At 43.2% G+C, this 24,426-nt stretch overlaps 1 protein-coding gene across 3 annotated transcripts; it reads left to right on the top strand.

The window, feature by feature from the left end:
• The first annotated feature begins 1,476 nt into the window (after positions 1-1,476).
• On the top strand, positions 1,477-22,903 carry ahctf1 (AT hook containing transcription factor 1). Of its 3 annotated transcripts, XM_070554796.1 has the most exons (41): positions 1,477-1,722; positions 3,950-4,006; positions 4,978-5,104; positions 5,272-5,422; positions 5,672-5,774; positions 7,033-7,213; positions 7,930-8,137; positions 8,729-8,845; positions 8,980-9,064; positions 9,150-9,300; positions 9,478-9,610; positions 9,697-9,878; positions 9,977-10,038; positions 10,174-10,302; positions 10,525-10,615; positions 10,743-10,832; positions 11,120-11,260; positions 11,404-11,508; positions 11,594-11,690; positions 11,760-11,883; positions 11,965-12,021; positions 12,111-12,257; positions 12,992-13,182; positions 13,252-13,396; positions 13,484-13,615; positions 13,744-13,891; positions 14,000-14,150; positions 14,228-14,335; positions 14,506-14,641; positions 14,719-14,934; positions 15,021-15,612; positions 15,714-15,896; positions 16,054-16,159; positions 16,877-16,989; positions 17,069-17,382; positions 17,526-19,199; positions 19,333-19,606; positions 19,689-19,838; positions 19,915-19,976; positions 20,304-20,392; positions 21,571-22,903. In XM_070554796.1, the coding sequence occupies exons 3-41, from the start codon at positions 4,984-4,986 to the stop codon at positions 21,764-21,766; spliced, it is 7,455 nt and encodes a 2,484-aa protein (XP_070410897.1). In that variant the 5' UTR covers positions 1,477-1,722; positions 3,950-4,006; positions 4,978-4,983; the 3' UTR covers positions 21,767-22,903. The 3 variants fall into 3 exon arrangements, with proteins under 3 accessions (XP_070410897.1, XP_015808265.3, XP_015808264.3); XM_015952779.3 differs by lacking the exon at positions 3,950-4,006 and having other exon boundaries at positions 14,231-14,335; XM_015952778.3 differs by lacking the exon at positions 3,950-4,006.
• The last annotated feature ends 1,523 nt before the right edge of the window (positions 22,904-24,426 follow it).

Here is a 24,426-nt window from a genome sequence, read left to right as displayed (position 1 = left end):
TTCATATTTTAGAAATAAAAATGAGGGGAACATTTTTATGACGTCTTTTTAAACGAAATTTTCTAGCGAGACCTGCCTGCTGCTTAAGGTCCGTCCAAAATTACCGTGGCCCACCCAAAAATGAGAATCTGGCGCCGCGCCTGTTATAAACCTCTCTGCAAATTGTTGTTCTTCACTTTAACAGAGAGTTTGTACAGCTAATGTCAAGATGTAAAATTATGAATTCAGTCGAGCTCTTCCCTCCCCCTCCTGTTTCGGCTCGGGTTTCAAGGAGAAACAGAAGAGGGAGGGGAAGGAGATGAGGCTAACAGAGTGAGTGCGAGAAACCAGACTGGTGTGGAGGTGAGCAAAACGGCTGGAAAAGTGTGGGTGTTAAACGATCTCAATAAGAAAAGTGTGGGTGTTGAATCCCCCACATCCCCCTCGGGTGCGACGCCCATGCCAAGGAGATGCCGGGGAGTCAAGGTAAAGTCCACAAACGATTCAAAAATCCTGGGAGCAGGTAAGCACAAGGGTTCTAAAATCCAAAAATCACTCAAGTTAACCTGGAGACACAAAGGGCTGGAACTACCAAGTTGAAGTTAATCCGGCGTGGAGGTGTTCTCCACTTATAGCTGGACCCGCTGAGTGTTAAATGAGCTGCAGCTGGAGCCTCCCTCTCTAGAAACACAGCAGCTCAAAGATGGAACAAAAATGAGAGGAGCACTCACCCCGGCACATGACATGGTCACTCCTGGAGCTAATGAACCTCCCTTAGTCTTACATTCTTCAGATAGCTTGACGGATGCTCCCTCTCTTTTGCTCACTACTTACTTAGACACAAGATGGAGGATCCAGGTGCTCTTTTGGACTGCTGCCAGGGTGGTCACTGGGACTCCTGATCCATCTCTGTCTGCCACCTTCTAATTCATCATTCGCCCTCATCCCCTGGTCCCCCCAAACACCACTGAACTTGTCCTTATGTCTCTGATATGTGTTGGGTCCAGATTTCTCTCTCTCTCTCTCTCTCTCTCTATATATATATATATATATATATATATATATATATATATATATATATATATATATGTGTGTGTGTGTGTGTGTGTGTGTGTGTGTGCGTGCGTGTGGAGAGAGAGAGAGACTTTGACTTTTAAATTATTTATTTTTCTTTAAAAATTAACAATCAGCTTTAATGACTGAAGCTTATTTTCCCCTAATAAAACCAAGAAAACTGATAAACCCACAGTTTAGAAGTTGATCTTAAGGGAATCCTGTCCATCCAGCAGACAGAGCACCTGCCCGATCCCCAACACCACTCTAAAGTAGCCTGGGTCCTGGCCTAGGCATTGGAATACAACGTATCTCATCTCCCTGCGCATCTATGTAATTATTGTTCATAAACCTATGTTGTTGTTATGTAAGTGTTTTTTCCACTAATGAACAAGCAGAATTTCCGCCTGACCGGGAGGGGGCGATAGTGAGTTTCAGTTGCGATTAATCTTCGGAGTTGGGGTCAGTGAAGAGGAAGTGAACGAAGCACTTTCTTACCGTGGAAATGGCGCTTCGTGTTGAGAAAGCCTGAAGTCGGGAGTCTTTCGTTCCTGTTAGCATTTTACAACTTATTGAGGGTTGTTCGTGTGTGTCATATTTTAAGAAAAACATCGGATTATGTCAGAGGAAGGAGATATTATTCGGGAGAAACGAGGCCAAAGCTGCTCCGAAGTCTTCATCCTTAGACAGGTACTAGTTACGTTGATAGCAGAACCGAAATTGCATCACGCTTTCCAGCGCAGCTAGTGTAGGTTCATAGCTAACGCAAGTCACCACTGTGCTTCTGCTGGGCAAAAAAAAAAAAAAAAAAAAAAGAAGTAAAATCTGCAAAGGAAACGTTACTTACTCTTAAGATGGGCTGCATCTGCCACAGTGGCAGCAGAAGCTAATAGTGTTTGCCTTACGTTACAGTCGAATTAGCTTATGCATAACACCAAAATGGCTTTGTAGGCTTCTCTTGTTGCAGATGATACAAAAACTTAAATTAAGATGTCTCCACTTACAAAATTCCACAAATAGCTGTCAACCACAAACAAACCTAACGCTTGTTGAACTTTTCGGTTCAACTTAGCTACGTTAGCTACGTACATCAAGCTAGTGTTGCCTGTTTTTCTTTTGAATATTTGTAACTTTACTTATTAGATCCTCTCTTTATTGTCAGCTCAGTCCAAACTACCAATAATAAATACTTGAACATAATACTCGTTTTATCTGCTTACGCTAGGATATGTAACTTAACTTTAACGGCGAAATTGAATAAACTAATCCTTCGTGACCTTGCACGCTAACTATGTAGCCTGCTAATGTAGCTGAAAAAAAGACTGCAAGACAGCCACTAACAGTTTAGTCCTAATTACCACATTGTGCGTTTAAAATGCTGTTAGCGTGGTTAACATTTCAGCAGTATGTTCTATTTATCAGCTAAAATGGGTCAGTGGCTGTCTGATTCATAGCCAAAGGGAGTTAGCCGAGCGGTTACAAGCTGATATTTCGATTAACGGTATTTTTCAGAATATCTCTGATCAGAGTTTAGATAGCATGTACACCTTTGATGAAGCCTTTCGTGATTGCATTTAGGTGTAATTTTCTTCCCTTTTAACCTCCTGAAATTAAAATGTCTGAAAATATTCGTCAGCTTTGCTGTCTCACTGCTCATCGCGTCCTTTAAAATCTGTGCATCTATAGCTTAGCTTATGAAGTTTGGTGGCCTAGTTAACGTCAGACAGTGGCATTGTTTTTTTTTTTTTTTGGGATAGATGATGTCCACATGTCAGCAGGATTGTTGCGCGGGAGTTCACTTGAATGTGTTGTGGTTTCTCTAGTGGACACAGGGGGGCAGTGTTGTGTCGAGCTGGAGCGATTCTGGAGCAAAGTGCAGTGTTTTTCATTTAGTTGGGGCGCGTCAACTAACTGTAAATAGAGCGTGGGCATGGAAAATATTAGCAAACTGTTGTTAGTAATGACAAAGTCAATATAATTTAGGGAGGGGTCTCGCACACATGCACTGCCGTGTTTATTACTGAGCTAAAACTAGGCAAAGTGTTCATTTTTCAGATTTAAAAATATTTTTATTAAATGCTCACTTTATTTTAAGCATATGGACACTTCAGCAAACAACTTTGCAAAAATAAAAGGAAAAATACATCCTTTGAGACTTTTATATAACAAAAGCAAAAAAAAATGTTCTCATTTTGGCTGAACATTTTCCATTGATTAGGTGTTCTCTGATTTCTCATCTTCAGACTCTAAATATCACCAGTTGCTAAAAAGTGAAATAAACAAGGATATAATAAAAACCAAAACAAACTAACTGGACACTTTTATGAGAAGAGCTCATCTACACTCACCTAAAGAATTATTAGGAACACCATACTAATACGGTGTTTTTTTAACCCCCTTTCACCTTCAGAACTGCCTTATGGCATTTGTTCAACAAGGTGCTGAAAGCATTCTTTAGGCATGTTGGCCCATATTGATAGGATAGCGTTTTGCAGTTGATGGAGATTTGTGGGATGCACATCCAGGGCACGAAGCTCCCGTTCCACCACATCCCAAAGATGCTCTACTGGGTTGAGATCTGGTGACTGTGGGGGTCATTGTGGTACAGTAAACTCATTGTCATGTTCAAGAAACCAGTTTGAAATGATTGGAGCTTTGCATTATCCTGCTGGAAGTGGCCATCAGAGGATGGGTACACTGTGGTCATGAAGGGGTGAACATGGTCAGAAACAATGCTCAGGTAGACCGTGGCATTTAAATGATGCCCAGTTGGCACGAAGGGGCCTAAAGTGTGCCAAGAAAACATCCCCCACACCATTACACCACCAGCCCGCACAGTGGTAACAAGGCATAATGGATCCATGTTCTCATTCTGTTTACGCCAAATCCTGACTCAACCATTTGAATGTCTCAATAGAAATCCAGACTCATCAGACCAGGCAACATTTTTCCAGTCTTCAGCTGTCCAATTTTGGTGAGCTTATGCAAATTGTAGCCTCTTTTTCCTATTTGTAGTGGAGATGAGTGGTACCCGGTGGGGTCTTCTGCTGTTGTAGCCCATCCGACTCAATGCTGTGCGTGTTGTGGCTTCACAAATGTTTTGCTGCATTCCTCGGTTGTAACGAGTGGTTATGTCAGTCAAAGTTGCTCTTTTATCACCTTGAATCAGTCGGCCCATTCTCCTCTGACCTCTAGCATCAACAAGGCATTTTTGCCCACAGGACTGCCGCATACTGGATGTTTTTACCTTTTCATACCATTCTTTGTAAGCCCTAGAAATGGTTGTGGGTGAAAATCCCAGTAACTGAGCAGATTGTGAAATCCTCAGACCGGCCCGTCTGGCACCAACAACCATGCCATGCTCAAAATTGCTTAAATCACCTTTCTTTCCCATTCTGACATTCAGTTTGGAGTTCAGGAGATTGTCTTGACCAGGACCACACCCCTAAATGCATTGAAGCAACTGCCATGTGATTGGTTGATTAGATAATTGCAATAAGGAGAAGTTGAACAGGTCCTAATAATCCTTTAGGTGAGTGTATTTAGACTGATAACTGAAATAAATAAAGTTTGTTGGTAGAAATTGAAATTTAAATAAGTAATGACAGTGAGTGCTTTAACAGTAATCAGTATTTGTCCATAATTGTGTCAGAAGTATCTGTAGGGTGTAGATATGCTGCAGGATGCCTTGTTGGTTTGAAAGAAAGTTCAGTTTCTGGTCCAGTTGTCAAACCTGCTGACAGCTGCGTCTGGAACGCCGGCATGCTTTCTGACAACAAGAGTTACAGCTGTGCTTTGAAAGAAAGGGCTTCTGTTGACTAAACCTGGCCGAGCACATACTACTGTCCCCCAGATTTCAGCTTTTAACCATGTTTGATGCAGCAGAATAACACAAACCTTTAAATTGAAAAACAAATGTTTTTTCCTGTGTTTTTGTTGATGTAGTAAACAATGCGTGAACTGACCGCCCAAGTCACCAGCAGCCTGCTGCCCTTCTCAGGAGTGACAGTCGACGCTCTAGGAGAGGATGACATCAGTCTGGACTGTGTCCTTCAGGGCAAATTCACTCTTGGTAAGGATTGTTTCTTTATAGCCCTGTAATAACATATTCACACTTTTAACGTTGAGAAGAGGGAATAGCACTCTGGATTTCTGCATGCAAGATCAATTAACTATGTACAGGGCTGCTTGTCATTAGAGATTGTGTTTTCTTGTGTGTGTGTGTGTGTGTGTGTAAAGGTCGTAGCGGGTTGGCCTGGCTGGCCTGTGGACCCCATCTGGAGGTCGTTCATGCGGTGACTGGAGAACGTCTGTCTGCCTACTGCTTTAGTGGCGGAGGAGAGAACCCACCTAGAGTTCTTGCTGCCAGGGACTTCAGCTGGCTCAAACGGTCCGTCTCTTTGTGCACTTTAGTGACACATAAACAGTTAGTCCGCTAGGTTCAGCTACTTGTAAATCTTAACAAGCAAACATCACCTTTGAGGGTGCAAAAAACTAACATCAGCTACTTTTTAATTATAATTATAACTTTAATTATATTATGTTCTCCTTTAAGGAGCATATGTCTATATCTGTTAGTTATTGTCACATTGAGAGAATATTGGAACACTTTCTGTTTTTATTTATTTGTGTTTCCCAGGTCTGGTTTGCTGGTTGGCCTGGAGGAATCCGAAGGCAGCGTGTTGTGTCTCTATGACCTGGGACTGTCTCGAGTGGTTAAAGCTGTGGTTATACCTGGCAGGGTGAGACTGCTTTTCAGTCATAATTTTTTATTCCTCAGCTACCACAAACGGCACGCATGTTTATGTTCGCCTTTCGATGGACAGCAGCTTCAAAGTACGTCAGAGTGAAGCGACAAGTGGGTCCAAATTTAAAGAATACTTAAATGAGTCCGGTGCAGGTCTGGTGTTTCCTTATTAGCAAAAGCTATCCCAGCATCCATTGTGGGCTGAACTGGAAGTTTGTTTTTTTTTAACAATGACGGACGAAGTGGGGGAGGATTAGCATTTTAAATGTTAGTATATTAAACTTTGGTTGTAAAGATAATTAAAAGCTGAACATGGTTGTGGTGTTCAGCTTCTTTTCATTTGCATATTTCTTCTGTTCATTTTTTCATCATATATATTTAAATCCTGTATTTCATGTAGTGCCGCTAAGTTAAGGCCATGTACACACAGGTTTGGTTTTTCAAAACCAATATCTCCCCCGCCCATCTAGGAAAATGCCCAGTTCATTCATAGGCATGCTAAACCCGTAGGTGGCAGTAGTTCCCTGAATTGTTGGCGTATTTGCTGAGAAACAATCCCTGGGAATAACTAGGTAATAGTAATGAAACTCAACTTCCTCCGTTGCCTTTAGTGTTATACAAGAAGCTGTTTTTGAACATGTAAAAAACAAGCAAGTGTAAACGGGTCACACGTGTAACACAAGAGCATTTTTGTCACTGGCAAATCGAAAGCCCCGGTTATTTACGCCCACAAGCAAATGCATCAGCGGAGAATTTATAAATCTCCACTTTGGCCAGAGTTTTTGAAAGAACCGTTTTTGGCTTCATTTATCTTTACTTTCGTGTGGATGACAGGCCTAACTAGAAAAATGTCTCCGTTTTGCGAGATACTCATCTACATGTGGGCCTTAGTTTTAACTCCTGTTAAGTGCTGCTATGGTTGCTAGGTGACAGGAGGACATATGCTGAGGTAAGGGTGGAAATAAATAACGCTAGACCATCCAAACGTCTGGTCTTAGAGGTCAAGTTAGGACCTGACCTACGTGGACTGGAATGCTGCAACAGAATTTGGACACACCCTTGTTCTATTCGTTTGTTCACCAAGATGGATATTTTATAACTTCTGGGTTATAGAAGTATAATCTTTCGGTCTCAGGTGTTTATTTTTATTTTACAAAAAAAAAAACACATTTGGTATACTTTATTGTACAGTAAGAGATTAATCTGACACTTAGTATTTACTTTTCATCGTGTTTCCTTTTATGATCATCTAGATCACAGCTATTGAGCCCCTTGTGAGTTATGGTGGAGCGAGCGCCTCCACACAGCACCTCCACCAGAGTCTGCGCTGGTTCTTTGGAATCGCTGCTGTAGTAACAGATCTAGGTCATGTCCTGCTCGTGGACCTCTGTCTCGATGATCTGTCCTGCAGCCAAAGTGAACTGGAGGCTTCAGGTGAGAAGAGGATACTACTTTGAGTGGTGGTGTGTGTGTGTGTGGATGGGGGGGGTGTGAAAAGTCAGGCCTGTATTCTTTTCTCCTTCTGGGTTTTGTCCCACACCCCATAACCTGCATGCTAGGTTTATTGGCATCCCTAACTTGTCCCGAGTGAGTGTGTGTGATTTTTTTTTATCTTCTGAGCAATAATAAATATTATTATTAAGCCTGTTGTTTCTATTATGCATGTAATGCATTTTGGTGGCAATGTTCTGTTGCATTATGGATCAATTTTAGATGTAACCGTGTCTAAAATCAGTGAAAAATGTCAGTATTTCTGCATATTTGCAAATAGAAATGTCAGCTGATTTTCACCCAAGTCCTTTAACACTTACACAAGTTGTCAGAATGCCCCATTAGTTAATGACTAAAGCAGCAAAAATAAACGTGAACCTCCAGAGTTGGTTTATATGAAGTAAAGATTAGGCTCAGGATTTTTTCAGGCCGAGAACAATCCACGTTATCGGTACTCTTTTCTAATTAAATCTAACATAACCTGTTGTTTGTGTTTGTTTAGAAGTTGAGGCACTAAAGGTCTTGAGTGCTTTGAGGAGTAAAATAATAGCTTCTGTTTTTCCAACAACATACATGAGAACATAAAATTCTGTAAGATTTCTGTTCAATGTGATCTCATTGTATTAAGTGAAACGCTAACAGGTGTTAATGTTTTGCAGACCTGCAGGTGGTGACTAAATCTCCTGCAGACATCCCCGGGCTGAGGGAGGTCAGCACCAGAGAGGGCAGACATCTTTGTCTACAGCTGAACCGGCCCAGCGGAGTCGGTGTCACTGCTCTACAGTACACCTCTAGGACCAATCTGCTGGCTGTAGGATTTTCTGATGGGCATCTACAGCTGTGGAACATGAAGGCTCTAAAGAAAGAGTGAGTCTTCTTAGAAAAAAACACATTTCTATCTGCACATCTATGTTTTAGATCCTGTGGATGTAGATGTTGGAAATGGGTGTAGCGTCAGTGTTTCCCCTAGAACTTCTTCCAGCCGACAGTCTAGGATATAGTTTATACAAATGAACTTAATTTAAAATTTTTAAACTAATGATGACACTGAACAAATTATGATGAGTGATGGTTTGACAAGATTAGTAAAACACTTTGGATTTAAACACGTTGTTCATTGAACAAAATAGGATTATATAACTTATAAAACTATATAGTCATTTATGAACCTGGGAAGATAAACTTTATTCAAAGAGGATAGATGAGGGGTCCTTCGTGTTTTGCAGCCTTGATGATGTTCTGGCACACCACAGGATAAGTTAAGAATATCGGGGCAAGTTCATAGGCGTCATATCAGCACCACGGTGTCAGATTGAACTGTATGAAGAAGTTTGACCTGTAAGTTTAAAGTTAACTTCTGGCCATTTTGATGAAATACTTGGCCATTTGGTACGCTACATGGGTCAGATGAAGCTAAGAAGCTCATATCAGGAAACAACCAGATTTGTTTGTTCTTAGATACCACTCACAGCTGGATGGTGGTGGGGTGCCGGTGCATGCCTTCACCTTCCAGGAACCAGAGAATGACCCCAGGAACTGCTGCTACCTCTGGGCTGTCCAGTCCGCTCAGGACCTGTAAGTTTGACCTGGAACTCATCTTTCCCATTTCTGTTTGTCAGACAAAGTGAGAGTTGCATATCTGCCCCCCCCCCCCCCCCCCCCCCCCAAGCTTTTATTTTTGACTCCGTGTCCTTTTGTCTCCCACACAGCGAGGGAGACACAGTCAGCCTCCACTTGCTGCAGCTGGCTTTCAGTGAAAGAAAATGTCTGGCTTCTGGCAAGATCCTCTATGAGGTCTGTTGTTCACACTAATATTAGCATCTATTATTTACTCTGTTTTATTTAATTATAACTAACAGAACAGGTTGTATTTCCTCAGGGTCTGGAATACTGCGAGGAACGCTACAGCCAGGATTTAAGTGGCACAACGTTCCCTCTGAGAGCCCAGGCCTCAAAAACATGGCTGCTGAGCTGCCAGACGATTGAGAAATTTCGGCCCCATCCTGACAGGGACGACAGTATGAATGAAGGTGAGTTGCCCTCTGACCTTTCCTCTGGAAAGGAGCTTAATTTGTCAAATCAGTTCTTTTATAGGAAATAAATTCAGTTGCTTTAGAGAACCTGTGATGTGTTGTAGTCTGACTTTTACTCTCATCAGACCCACAATCACTCATGTTCTTTTCTTCTTCACCACGTTGCGTTTCCAGTTGCATCCCCAGATACCAGTTTGTCCATTTTCAGCTGGCAAGTCAGGTCTTACGGTCAGGGAGCACCGTCGACATTTATTGGGGTTTTTGACATCAACCGCTGGTACCATGCACAGATGCCGGACTCTTTAAGGTACTTTTTTTTTTTTTTTTGATTTTCTGTTTTTTGTTTTAGGAAATGCTTTTATTTTGACAGGTGTGTTTTATTTTTTTGGTCAGAGCTGGGGAGTCTCTGCAGAACTGTCCCTACCTGGCTGTTTGGTCACTGGACCCAGTGGTGCAGATGGTTTCTCCCCACTCTCTCCTCGATGTGGTCGTCCACGAGCGCAGCCTGAGCAGAGGGCTACCCTTCACCTGCCCCCCACCCGAGCAGTACTTTAATCCAACCACCTATAACTTCGGTTGGCTTTTCTTTCTCTTCGTCTCTGTAGTCTGCCTCTCTTTACCGTACAGTTAAGATATTAAATTATGCCGACTGTGTTTTCCTGTCATGATTCAGATGCTACGTGTTTGCTCAACTCTGGAATTGTGCATCTAACCTGCTCTGGGCATCAAAAAGAGGCAAGTTTCTGGTGTTTATTCATTGTAACGAATCGATCTGTCTGTAACTCCTAAAGTAAAAGGGCTATACTTTGTGTTTTTAAACAAGATGTTTAATCTGTTTGTTTCTCTGACATTCTTTGTCATTAAAACCAGACCTTAAGTTTTCTGAAGAAGGCTGCTCCTTGCTCCAGTGATGTCATCTCCACTAGCTACTCTCACTGCCTCATGTCGGGGCTGCTGTCGTCCCGCCTGACTGATACTCAGGCCTCCAGCCTCTCTTTGGTAGATGTCATTATAATGATCATATAATCAATAAGAGCAATGATTCTATTAGTAATAAGATAATAACAATGGGTTTTTTTTTTATTGGTGTGGGAATCTTTAGCTATAAGAACAAGCTGTCAGAATGCCCCATTGTTTAATGACTGAAGCAGCAAAAAAAAAAAAACATGAACCTTCAGAGTTGGTATTTGTTTATTTATAATATTCACTTTTGGATTTTAGGAGGAGCAGCTTGATGCCATCTTGTCTACAGCTGTGGAGACCAGTTCTTTAGGTTTAATCACTGGTTGTATCAAACAGTGGACTGCAGAAGGTAAGGACTCCCCTCTTTATTATGTAGTGAAGATTGCATTTTCATTTTTAAACCTTTAAAACTATTTTATGCATGCACATTGTCCAGAATGTGTCTTAAACTTTTCTGCTCTTGTTCTCTTGAACAGAGCAGCCTGGCTCAGCCCTGAACCTGCGCTACATCCTGGACTGGGCTTGGAACAAAGTGGTCCAGACCAAAGAGGAGCTGGATGGAATCTGTATGTTTTCATTCTCTCATATCAAGTTTCATTGGCTGTCCTAGAGCTTAAGGTCATTGTCTAAGATGATTAAATGATAACTGTTTAGGAATTTTCTTTTGCTGGACAGCTGTGTGTGTGTGTGTGTGTGTGTGTGTGTGTGTGTGTGTGTGTTTGCTCTGAACACAGGTCAGATGTGTTTGCATTACCCTGTTTTGTGAGGTCAACTTGACACGACTATTAAACTCGATCTAAAACAATTACAACATCCATCTTTGTCTCTGTTTGTGTTGCGGTTGGACCTCCAGGTGCGCCGCTGTTCGACAGCTCCTCCAACTTCACAGACCCTCAGACGCTGCAGCTGCTTCAGCACAGTCAGAGGCTCCTCGGTAACCTCAGTGCCATCTTCCACTGTCTGCTCAGTGAAGCTCAGGAGCTGACACAAAAAGGTCTCACACAGATGCAAAAACATGCTCATGTTTTAAAAAATATATATTTTTATGGTTTCTCATCTAAGACCTTTTTTGTTAGCCATCATGTAATAAAGATCCTTCATATCAAGAAGTTGTGGGTTCTTCGTCTTGTTCTGCAGGTCTGGTGGGTCTGATGAACAAAAACATTGTGTCCAGTCTGATTTCCAAGTATGCTCAGGTGGTTCTCTGGTTTTGCCGTACCGGTCTGCTCCCAGAGGGACCAGGTAAACTTCTGGACCCTGACTCTGTCATTCTGCTGATGGTAACTCGTCAAAGCGTAGATCATCCTTGTGTTTCTCCTCCTATCAGATGAAGATGCACTCCAGATTTCCAGACCTTTTTATTCTCACTCAGTCATCAGTAACTATTACACCATACGGAGAGAGGAGCTGACCAGGCTGGCCAAGTAAGAGCAGAATTTATCCTCACATGAACCCGTTTCAGACCCAAAGTTGATATTCTGTCACCTCCTCAGGGGTAAGTGGTGTGCAGACTGCCTCATGATCGACGGTTTGGTCGGCCAGTGCGGGGATCATTTGGTCAATGTGTGGAAAAGGGACGAGGGTGGAACAGGGCAGTACCCACCACCCACGCTGCACGTACGGATAAAGCAGACATGGATTTGCATTCATTAGTTTAAAAACGTCTTTTCCTGTTTAATGTGTGTCTCTGATCTACAGGCCCTGCTTGATATTTACCTACTGGAGAACATTGATGAAGCTGCTAAACATGCAATTGTATCCTTAAGCTCACTAACGATAGTGATAAATATGATTATAACTCAAAAATGTGAATCTGTGATTAGATCCTTGACTCGTGGTTCCAGGTGATTTACCTGTTGTTGGATGTCATGTACTCCTTCCCTAATAAAGATGGAGCATCAGTGGAGTCTTTTCCCACAGCTTTTGCCATCCCCATTGGACTGGTCAAGCTGGTGCAGGGCCTCTGGCTGCTGGATCATCATGATCATCAGGTATGAACAGAAACATGAATCATGTCTGTCGTTTATTTATCTCACTGCAACAAATAAACCGACACAAACGTAAGTAAATTTTATTTATATAGCACTTATCACAGATTTGAATCACAAAGTACTTCACATAGATCAAAATAAAACAGTCATAAAATCATAAATAGATTAACATCAGAAAAAATGGTCTTAAAATTATAAATATTCGTAAACAGATGAAAGATTAAAAATTTCAGTTAAAAATAAGAAAATAAAAGATTTAGTTAAAAGCAGCTTTAAATAAAAGGGTTTTTAGCTGTTTTTTAAAGGTGTCCAGACTGTCAAAGCTGCATAAGGATAAAAGATCATTCCAGAGTCGGGGTGCAACAGTCTGGAAGGAGCGATCACCTCAACTTTTGTATCTGGTCTTTGGAACTTCTAGAAGGTTCTGGTGTGTGGACCTGAGGGCTCAGGGTGGAGCATAAGGCTTTAACAGTTCAGTAATATAGGGAGGAGCTTGACCATGTAGAGCATTGGAATTCTAGTCAGGATTCTAAAATGAACTCTAAGTTTAACGGGTAACCAGTGCAGAGACATTAGAATAGGAGTGATGTGTGCTCTTCTGTTTGCTCCAGTTAGGAGCCTCGCTGCAGAGTTCTGGACCAACAACAAATTGTGCTTTTATGCAGTCTGTGATATTTGTTTGTTCTCATAGTTCTACATCGTCTCTAATTGAATATTCTTTTTTGTCTTCTCAGAGCTCTTTTGAGCTCCTCTTGCATCCTGCAGCTTCTCAGTTTTATTTTGAGTGGCAGCACGAGCGCGTTTTGCAGGCGCTGATGTGCCAGGGCCAACAGTCTGTGGCTCTTCGATACTTCCACGTTACAAACCCCCCGCTCGCCTCCACCCCCCAGGCCAAACTCTGCCTGTCTGTGCTGCTACACAACAGGTGAGTTCAGAAGGAGAGAGCTTCTCCGTGCACCAGCCTCAGCTTCATTCCAGTGTACTCTTCTTCCAGGTGTCTCATCGAAGCGTGGAGCTTACTTCGGCAGCATTCCAATCATCTCAACATCGCCGAGTTGTTGAGCTTCTTTTATGAGAGCTGTCAGGAGCTGGGCCTCATCAAAGAGCTGCTCAAACTGCCTCTGAGCCTCAACGAACAGGTAGACGGGTTTCGACTGGGAGATTACTGCTGTGTTGTTTAGGAGAATCCTTTAGTAGGTATTTGATTTCTAACCTGTTGTTTTCAGGAATGTTTAGAGAAGTTTCTCCAAGGCACCGGAGGTTTGCAGAATAGAGAGCTACTATTGGTTCATTACCTTCAGCAAGCCAACTACATCCCTGCTCTACAGCTCAACAACAGCCTCAAACTAAACCTGGTGGTATGTACGGACAAATAAACACAACGGGTTTATCCAAAATCACTAGCATAGATTTGTTCTAGCCAGTTTTAAACTGATCTTCCCTGGTTTACCTTTCAGAACTGTTTTTTTATTATTATTATTTCCAGAATGAAAGAGACCCGAAGCTTAAAGAACGATCCAACACCAGAAACTCCATATTGGATCAGTATGGCAAAGTTTTACCTAGAGTGCAGAGAAAACTGGCGATGGAGAGATCCAAGCCCTACCAGCACCCCTACACCACCCACAGAGAAGGTTCAGAGCTACACTAACTCATTTTCACAGCCGTGCTCTTTAACGAGCGTCAAAACGAAACCTGGGTAAATATTGTCAGATTTCTAGCTGTGATTTTATTCCTTCCAGTTTCTCAGCCCCAGCCGCTGTCCACCATCACCAAGCGCTCTGCCAATGAGAAGGTGATGACCAGAGCCGGATTCATCCACAGTGTTCTCACCAAGGTGGAGGAGGTGTGGCTTGGCAAAGGGGCTACGCCACAACCCTCACCGGTCAAGAGGTAAGACTTAGTCTCACGGAGATAACCTCCAGGATAATAGTTGTTATTCTAATTTCTTTCATTTTGTTTTTTTACAGCAGAAGGGCCGTCGATTCTCAAAGCTCCAGTCCTAAGACGCCCGCCCAGTTTTTACCTGATGCCTTCCTGGGAACGCCCATCAGCATCGCCTCCAAACGGAAGCCAAGGTAACTCAGAAAATCTTAACATCTCATAATTGATTGTTTTAATTCCCACTGATCTAGAAGAGAACCCCCGTACTGACTGCTATCGATACGTTTTGATTGATAATGTTTTGTTTTGCTAATTCACCCTGTCTAAATAAAGCTTTTGCTTCTTCCTGTTTGATGTGACTCAGGCTGGTGGACTTGATGGTTCACCCTTCCTCCCAGTCTCCTCAGCTTCCACTCAGACCTTCCAGCTCCTGGATTTCCCCAAAGAGCTTTAACAAAGCTCCTGAACTCGGATTGCTGCAGACGCCACAGGTTGTCAAAGTGAGTATGCAACTATGACGTGTCTGATGAAGGCTTCGAAGCTCGCAGGTACTTATAGTTTTGTTTTTCCCTCCCAGCGAGCTCGAGCTGTGGCTGCTTCCGGTCCTGTCTTTTCAGCTTTCACTCCTCAGTCCATCCTGCGCAGCAGCCTGAGACCCACGCCTGTCGCTACACCTTCTGCCTCCCCGGGGCGCTCCATCACCCCCCCACTCCGCAGCAAAGAGACTCGGATCACTTTCACTGAAGACACGGAGGCCCCTGAAGTGGAGAAGGGTAATCGATGGACTAATGGGGTAAGACCCAGCCCATGATGAGATGTTTTAGTAAACAGGATACCTTCCATCTTTAAATCTCAAATTGTGTTTGTTTTAATCTGAAGGTGGCAGCAGAGAGTGAGATTAGCCAGCTGAGTAGAGGCTCCACATTATCCAAGGCTACGCATAAGACCTGGTCTTCACAGCCAGCTGAGGAAGAAGATGGTAGAGATGAGGAGCAACTTCCTCAAGTGAAGTTCTTGTCTCCAGACCGTGGAGTTCCCTCATCGGAGCGCAGATGCTCTGAGAGGAACCAGGAAGTTGCTGCAGATGCAGCACGGGCACATCTCAATCTGAGCTTTGACTCTAGCCAGGTCTCCATTCGGTCCACAGACACCACCCTAGAGTTCTACGACGCTCCTCTCTCAGAAGACCACAGAGAAGACAGTGGTGACGATGATGGTGTGGTCACAATTAATATCAAGCGTCTGACTGAAACGAAACCAGAAGAAAATCCAGGAGCAAATGTTGAACAAAGCCTTCGCCTCCCATCAGAGGATGAGGAGAAGGAGGGCGAGCCCTCAGAGGACGTGATGAGGAGCGATTTAAATCGGGAGGAAGTAGAGTCTAAGCAGGAGGAGGATCTGAATTTCATATCAATCTGCAAACAAGATGTTGCAACTGTTAACCAGGAAGAACCATCTGTGGACCACGAAGGTGGGTTATTTTTATCGTTTATGATAAAACAAATACAATACTAAAATATTTGTCTTATTGGGACTTTGCAAGCATTCACTTTGACACGTCTTTTACTCCAGCTGTTGGTAACCAGGTAACTGAGAGCTCAGAAGACAAATCTGAGGATGTTCCTTTGAAAGATGAAGGCCCCAATGTCAAGTTGGAGGCTGCAGGACCCCCTGAGCTCAGCTTCCAACAGACAAAACCATCTGAAGTACTGGAAACCACAAACGATCCAGCAGGAGATCCGAATCCATCAGCAGGTGGGGGCATCACAGTGCTGCATGGTTTTAAATTCTCAAAAATGTAATTCCCTCGCGTCAGGTGTGAATCAGGAACTTGCGTACTAACACTGACCCTAGCTAACAACCGTTTTAGCACTTAATCTGGATCTGAAGCTGACCATTTGTTTGATTTCAGATCTGACAGAGTTTGTGCATCAGCACCTGTTTGGCGGTGATCTGTCTCCTCCGCTCAGCCGCTCAGGGATCCATCATGCATCTCTGTCCAGGACTACCTTAAACAGGTGTGGACTAAAACGATAATTGGTTATAACCAAAATGCAGACAGTTTGAAAATGATAATAGGAAAAATGCTGGAAGTGCTGCAGGGGTGTAAGAAATTTTATCTGGTGCTCTCACTGGTGCTCTTCAGCCAAGGGATCCACATAAATGTTGGATAAAGGAGATCTGAGGCACTCAGGAGATACAAAAATAAAAAGCCTTTATTAGTACATGGCTCAAATAGTTAAAAACATAAATGCCGACGCGTTTCAGCCCACAGGGCCTTCGTCAGGGCTCAAAATGTTTGTATGTTGTATGTTACATACAACCACTCAACATACAACATACAAAGGAAGGAGGATTAAATGAAGGATTACGCGAAGGAGATTTAATGAAACTATTTTCATTTAATGATCACGTTCTACTTTTGGGGAACCATCAACACACTTGACTAAGGGGTACTCGTGGTACGAGAAAACAACTCAGGGGGTCCACGAGACAGAAAAGGTTGGGAACCACTGCCCGAGAGGACCAGGGCTGGACATTACTGCTTCAAACTCTGTGATGGAGAAAATAAACACAAAACAAAACCAGGAACTGTAATAAGTGCAGCCTCAATTTTACATTTAGTTTTCAGAAATTGCAAGAAAAATCAGTAGATTTTAGTCTGGAATGCGTAAATATTTAAAGCGTTTTTGTTTTTGACGAGTTAAAAATGATGTAAGTGTTCTCTTATACAGCGAATCAGTGGGAGAGGCAGACGAGGAGGACGGGGCTCCAGCAGAAGATGTCTTGGTTTTCACCACCCAGAAATCTGTGACATCCTCAGAGCCAACAGGGACTGATTCCCACTGTGAGGAATACACACACACACACACACACACACACAGTAGATTGGGCTTTTTCCTGAAACTTTACCATTCTGTTTTTAGCTGTTGTTAGCGTCAACGATAGCGAAGATCTGTCCAGTCCTGCGTCAGAAGAGGAGGAAGAAGATGATGATGAAGATGATGATGATGGAGATATTGCTGAGGAGGACTCATCTGATCAAGCTGAGGTGGAAGAAGGAGGCGAGGAGGAAGAAGACTCTGGTAGTGAGGTGGAGATCATTGAGGAGGTCCAGGGCAATGGGAGGCTGCCCCCACTCTTGGCCACCTCTGCTTTTGTGGAGCAGGAACACACTCACTTCCTGTCAGAGCAGGAAGTTGCTGAGCTGTCTCTGATCACAGCTGGAGCACAGATGAAGGTACGGGCTGCAGGCCTGTCACAGTTTGGTTCTTAACTAGTTCGTTTAGGGTAATCTTATGTGATTAGTCAGATTTAATCATAGAAGTAATTAGCAGACTGTGGTGCTGTTACATTTAGGAATGTGCTTCTGTCTTCATACAGATGGTAGAAGACGACATGGAGGGTGAAGTTGTGATGGTGAGGCTCGGTGCTGATGATGACGATGATGATGAGCACATAAATCCAGATCCAGAACAGGGATCGTCCTACATGGAGCTCAAACCTACCACGCTGCTGGTGCCCTTAGAGCTGGTGGAAGGTCAGCACAGCCTGGCACACGGCGCTCCGATGAGCCTACCGGAGCTTCAGCCGGATGAGACCGACGAGCCACCATCCAACGCTCACAGCAGCTTCACATTGATGCTGGATGTGGATGAATACGGGGTTAAAGAGGTGGGCATGCTGCCCATAGAGAACGACCCTCCCAACCAGCTTCACACAGAGAACAACGAAGAAGAGGTTCTGACCAAGCCTGATGTCATTTCTTTGGCCACAGATAGCACGGATCCTTCCGTGTTTGCTGAAGCATCACAGGACCAAAAGGAGCAGATGGATGGAAATGATCTTGGTGGACTGAGGGAAGAGGAGCTTGTTGAACTCCAAAACGACTCCTGGGCTCAAGACACTGCAGCTACGCTGGAGACCGAAGATGCTGGAGGACCAAAAAAGCTGCAGTTAGTGATGCTGCCTGAAGATCATGAATCTGCATCTGTTCCAGTTCCTGCAGCAGAAGAGGAGCTTCCAGCAGCTGTGGACGATGTTGACTTTGTGGAGAAGATGGTGCCTTTTGATGGGGAGGAGAGAGAGGCGAACAAACCCACTGAAGAGGAGCAGAAATCAGAGAACGGTCCTGTTGGCGTTGACACAGAGATGGAAACGGTGGAGGCTGTTGTAGAGGAGGAGGAGGAGGAACAAAATCCTAAAGCTAAAGCCGATACCAAAGCAGAGGAGAAGACGGAGCAAAGATCTAGTAGAAGAACCGGGAATAAAAGTGTGGAAGAGAAATCTGTGGAGCCAGTTTTGATCCCAGAAAACCAGACGCACAAACGGGGGCCTCAGACTCCCACCTCTCAGAGGAAGAGCGCTCTTTCTGCACCAACACGAAGAGTAACTAGAGGAAGGTCCGTTAGCTTCATCTCCACTCTAGTTGAAGAAGAGGAGGGTGAAAAAGACAGTCAGGTCCCTGTCTCCACCAGTCGTTCCCTCAGAAAAAGTGAACAAGTTAAAGAAACCACAGTCCAGTTGAGCACACCCCGAAGAAGCACACGTAAAACTCTGCCAGAGGTTCCTGAAGATGAGATGGAAGCGAAGGATCGTAGCATTTTAGTTACTTCAGCCTCCAGGACTTCTTCTCCAGCCAGACTGTCACAAAAGTCTGCTGCGATGCGGACGAGCAAAAGACTTCTAGGTAGCAGCAGCAAGAAGCCTGAGGGGGCAGAAACCGAAGGCAAGGAGGACCAACAGAACGCCGTTGTAGAAAAAGCAGTAAGTCGCGGCTCCAAAACTCCGAACCTGTCCAGATCCAGGACGGTGGAAGTCGACACTCCCAGGAGATCCAGCAGAAGGACGACGACGACCAGCAGTGAGACGGCGCCAACGCCACTCAAGATGGTCAAAGAGGAGGAAGAGCATGATGTCTCACCTACTGGACGCAACTCCAGAAGGACAAAGTCAGAGACGCCAACAGCTGTAGAGGAGGACAGGAAACGGCACCTTTCCAGCCGTGGGAGGACGACTCGACAGTCCGGCCAGATCACCCTGAATATGTTTCCACAAGTAAGGCTGTAAAAGTGTCTAGATCACCTGGTTCCCACTTTTCATTTAGACGATTGAGTCTGATTCATTCAGAGATCTTACTCCTGATTCTCACGTATGCCTCATTCCCTCCATGTAAATCTGAAACTTCCAGGTGACGCTGGTTCCTGTATCCCGCCCTCAGAGCAACAGGAAGATGAAAAGAGAAAGCGTCGCTGAAAACATCCAAGAAAGCGACGATCTTCTCCAGCAGGAGCGAAACAAAAACACAAGTCAGACAAAATCCCGTTGCACAACTAGAAGCAAACTTTGGCACCACCCAGAGGAAGATCTGCCCCTACTGGACTCACCCTTAGAGGTGGATTCTGAAACTCCTGTCGCAGACGCCCTCATCAGGAGACTTCAGGATGAGGAGGAGAGGCAGAAGGGTACGAACAATGTGCTGCACAGAAACCAAAACTCTTTTGGATTTAAACCAAGTTAAAACCTATGTGGGTGTTTTAATTACAGGTGGAGATGTCACAACATCAGCAACAGCAGGCCGAACCAGGAGCAGAACAAAATCATCTCAGCCTCCCGTAGGTGGAGCTCAGGAGGAGCAGGAGTTTCTTACAGACGAGGTTTCATACATCTACTCCCCTTCACGGATAAGAGGAGGAGGTGAGCTAAGCTCTGATGTTGAGGTTCTCCTGACTGTTCCCCGATGAGTTAAATCCTTTAACGTTCCGTGTTTCAGCCCCTAGAGCCGAGTCTGCAGCACCGGTGACACGAAGCAGGATGAGAGGGAAACACCCTCAGGTGAGAGCTCTCGCTGCTGGACGTTCGTCTCTGATTCATAAAGTATCGCTTTAGTGGAAGATGTTTTTACTAGGAGTGTGATTTTAGTTCTACTAAACCATGTTGTGTATTTATTACTGTTTGCTTTCTAAACTGAACTTTAAAGGAACAGGAACTTTAAATTATTCCATGTAGGAGGTTTAAAAAACACAAAGTTTTAAATTTTCGTCTCCTATTTCAACCATTTAAGAATTGTCATTTATGTTTTAATTTAAATCTGCATACTTCAGGATTTTCAGAGTAAAGTCTAAATAGATGAGGGGTTAAATCAGACCTGTCATCCTGCAGGATAAAACCGCTTCAGACGAGGATCACAAAGAAGTGAAGAAAGCCAGAAATGCAACTAAAACCAGAGGAACAAGCAGACGAGCGGTCAGGTAAGATCATTTTAGAATTATTGTCTCATCTAGTTTGTTAAACTCATTCACTGCCAGCCGTTTCCTGATCAGTAAAGCCCTTAGCTGCTAGTGTTTTTCACCTTTTTACGGTCGTTTTAAGAGTCACAGAACATTGCGCGCTAGGATGTCGTCTTCCGGTTAACGCCTTACTTTTTTTACAGCAGCGGCCCAAAACAATCTCCTAACACATGGATTTTCTGCTTCCTGATCACATGACCTGTGGCGTAGGCAGATGAAGATCGGCTTTAGAGCTGGGATGTTTGTTCACACTGTGCGGCGTCTCGTTCCGACGCCCACACAGTAAAAAAAAAATGCAAATGACAAATGTAGTCATCATTGGCAGTGAACGGTTGGATCTAAAATGACGACTTTTCTCATCAATGGCAGTGAATGAGGTAAAGGTGTGAATCACTGAAAAAATATAATTGGGGTTTTTCATGCAGTTTAAAAATGAAAATAGTCTCCTACACCAATCTTCGGTGAATCCGTTAGATTTAGAATAATTTATTTTGACATTTTCATGTATTTATGAATTAATACAGTTTGTTTTTTTATATTTCTGATTCCTACAAACCCAGAATAACTTGATGAAATTTAAACTCCACACCAAATAACATCTCAGGTCTCAAGAGCGTCTTCCATAAAAACAATGCTGCCAATTTGCCATCGCTTTTTACTACGATAAAAAAAGTGCTCTTTTTTTTTCACGAGCTGCTGCTAAAGGTGTCAGTCCTCCACAGTCCCCGTGAACTGTGGGGATCTGAGCTCCAGCTTTAATGGAGAGAAGCTCCCGGTGCTCAGCATCGCTCCAGTTTACCATCTCGGCTGATTATGTTTACAAAAACAAAACTTGTGCCCATGTTTACTTTCCTTTTCAATATATTTGCCGGCTGGAGCTCGGTAGTAATTTCACACAGGATCATGACACCACCCTCTGTTGAGCCAAGGTGTAATCGTCATGCACAGGTCTGGTGTTGCGGTAATATTATTACCAAGCTTGGCGGCATGAAAGGCGCAAAGTTGCCCCATCGCCGTGCTGCCACAGCGCTTTCATAAGACACAGCAGTATTATGCTAATTAGCTGGCGCGGTGTGTCTTGTGAAATTGGCTAAGAGGTTAAACTGGAGTTCAAGGAGAACTTTGTTTTTTATCTTCAGATCCAGGTCTGTTCCTGAACCACTCCCCGTAGCAGAGGTGGATGTGATCTCCCCGATGCCCAGTCCTGATCCGCTCCCACAAGCTGTCAAGAGGATTAAAGGAGGAGAGGCCCCGACCACCAGCAGGAACCTTCGAAACAAACGCGTTTTGGACACAGTTTTTAAAAAACCCATCACCCGCAGAAGGAAGCTGTGAGGAGGGCAGTGGTGTTTGCAACCAGTGAACCTCAGCATGCCGCCTGAAGACTAAAACCAAACCAGTTATGAGCAGTTTTGACTCAAACCGATGCCTGAACTCATGATGGTTCTGCTTCTTCAGACGCATCATCACTTAACTTCCCTGCCAAATTTAAAATAAACACCCTGTAGCTGAAATAATATATATTTTTGAGACTAAACACTCACGGGTGGGGGGGGGGGGGTCGTGTGATAAAGGCTTTATTTTTGGAGTTTACTTTTCCTTCTCAAACCAACTTCATGTCACTCTTCAGCTGGATTTCTGATCACAGGAAGTAATAAAACAACCAACCAGTGTGTTTTTAGAGGCTGGACTGCATCTGCCTCATCATTTATACTCTAGGGTTTTGTTGTTGATGTTGCAGTTTTAATAATTCAAGGCCTGCTGGGTTTTTTTCTATTTAAGAGGGAAAATAAAGCAGCCGACTAGTGGAGGTTAATTTCTACTGCTAGATTTGTAAATAGTCATTTGCAATGTTCCAAATAAAGTTAATAAAGAAATCCTCAAGAATTATGTTTATTTTGAATTTAAGAGTTTCTTGGGTGCAACCGACCGTCTTATCTGACCGATTGCCTTTTGCTTTAGTCTTAAACGTTCATTCTGTGTGTGAAAATGTCTCTGCTGCAGAGAACCTCCTATAAAAATAATCGCTCATCGATAAGTCGATGTGAACTGTAATTTGGGAAATGTTAATAAGATTGTTAATTGAATTGATGGTAATAACCATCTGGATGCAGACTATTTTCTGATGAATGTATGTAGAATGTCTTATTTTTATGACTGACATTTGATAAATATGGAAACCTTTAAAGCTTGGGTTTGATGGTGTCAGAGGTGTGTGTGTGTCAGTGTGTGTGTCAGTCAGTCACAGCTTTTAAACATTTTCTAACATTTTTACAGTCTGGAAAGGTTCTAGTCACACACGGCTGTAATTGTAGGTGTACAAGCCCCCCCCCCCCCCCCCCCCATCACTTCCTGTTTGTGCATCGCCGTCTTAATAACCCTCTTATGACCATAGTTATAACAGGGCCGCCTGGTATTTTTTTTTTATCTTATGGCTGTAAAATTGTAATAAAAAGTGCTAAGTGTGTGTAACTCTTCTCCATTTTTCAGAACAACCTCAGCTTTCAGTGTATGGTTTGTATTTAGAATTTATTTCTATTAAAGCCTTTAAAAAATCATCTTAAAAGTAACAAAAGCAAAAAATGGATTAGAATTTTTTTTTTACATTTATTACTGAACGTGAACTTCAAAATGGCTGGGTGAACAATTTGGAATGACCAATTTAAACTTTTATCTGTAATGCATCTATTCTTAAAAAAGTTTGAACCTTGGTATCTTTTTTTTTAGCAGTTTTTAAGACTTTATTTTTGTAAACTTTCAGACGTTTTTATTTGATGTGGTAGGCCTTGAAGCAGTTTCTCTTCAGCTGCAGGCAGAGTCCTACACACCTCACACCGCCATGGGATGCTTCTCTTGCACACCGTGCACTGCTATACAAAAAACTTTTGTTTTAGCAAATATAATTATTTATTGTAAAACTGTAAATAATGCTGGAATGAAGCTAAATCTTACAATTAGCAAATAGTTGAGGGTTGTTCAAATAAAAAAATAAAGACTGAACAAACGTTCATATCCTGGTTCACTGGAGATCTGTCCTTCTTTGTGGTCACTGTCTTCAGTTATAAGCCTTCTGGGACACCTAATAGATTGTGTTGATTTTCTTTGAGGCATTTCCATAATTTCATGCTGGTTTTTTTTTTTGCTAATTAGCTTCCCCGTTCCGTTATCCGCTTTCACCGCGGCGCGGCGCTCCGTTTCAATCAGGCTGTATAGCAGGATTTCCCCTTTTAGCGATATTTTCCATAACTCTGATTGCTTCATGCTATAGATCATTGGAAAGCTGCTTTTATGTACTTTTAGGAACTGTTGGAATTTTGTGAATCTGATTAGCCATTCAAAAGTTATAAAACGGAGCATTTTGGATGACAAACAGCACATCTCTGAATCTGTGTTGTGATTCTTTGCGCTCAAGACAGGGAATCCCGGTGGCTACCGTAATGCATTGTATATGCACGAAAAGCCCCATTTTTAATCGTTTCAGCACTTTTGGAATTTTAATGATATCTTGAACGGTTCAGGAATTATGGTAATGAGAAGCATGTCCAATCCCGTCTGCAGTGACAGGTTGGTAATAAGAGTATTGTGGCATTAACAGAGGGGTGCCGGCAGTCAGGGCTAGGAGGCCCCCCAAACACAAGGGGGCCCCAGGCGGCCGCCTACCTATGCCTAATGGTAAAACCGCCTCTGCACAGAACCTCCTGTCTTCTCAGCCATTGGAGAGCCACCCGTGCAACCCCCACCCAATTATGTAAACGATCCAGCAGAATGTCATGGTCCACCGTATCAAAGGCAGCAGTCAAGTTTAGTAACAAAAAGACAACAGCTTAAGCCCTTATCACTAGCTAAAGAAACATTAATGACAAAGAGGTTAAAACATTTGAATAAAAGTCAAAAACACTTCAAGGTGAATATATTATTCAAGCAAATATAGATATTTTAAAGTATCTGTGATTAAGCAACTTTTATTTCAGGAGATTAAAAAAGATTCAAAAACT

The sequence above is a fragment of the Nothobranchius furzeri genome, chromosome 9, assembly GCF_043380555.1.
Source record: "Nothobranchius furzeri strain GRZ-AD chromosome 9, NfurGRZ-RIMD1, whole genome shotgun sequence".
NCBI lineage: Eukaryota > Metazoa > Chordata > Actinopteri > Cyprinodontiformes > Nothobranchiidae > Nothobranchius > Nothobranchius furzeri.
Note: the sequence above shows the minus strand (reverse complement) of the source record. Positions and strands in the feature narration are given on the sequence as shown.

Excerpts from the sequence above, each read along its gene's own strand:
- ahctf1 (XM_015952778.3), top strand. The coding sequence starts at position 4,984 with ATGCGTGAACTGACCGCCCAAGTCACCAGCAGCCTGCTGCCCTTCTCA. Across the intron at positions 11,691-11,759 it reads GAGCTGACCAGGCTGGCCAA|GGGTAAGTGGTGTGCAGACT; the intron begins GTAAGAGCAGAA and ends TCACCTCCTCAG. Across the intron at positions 14,642-14,718 it reads AGACGCCACAGGTTGTCAAA|CGAGCTCGAGCTGTGGCTGC; the intron begins GTGAGTATGCAA and ends TTTCCCTCCCAG.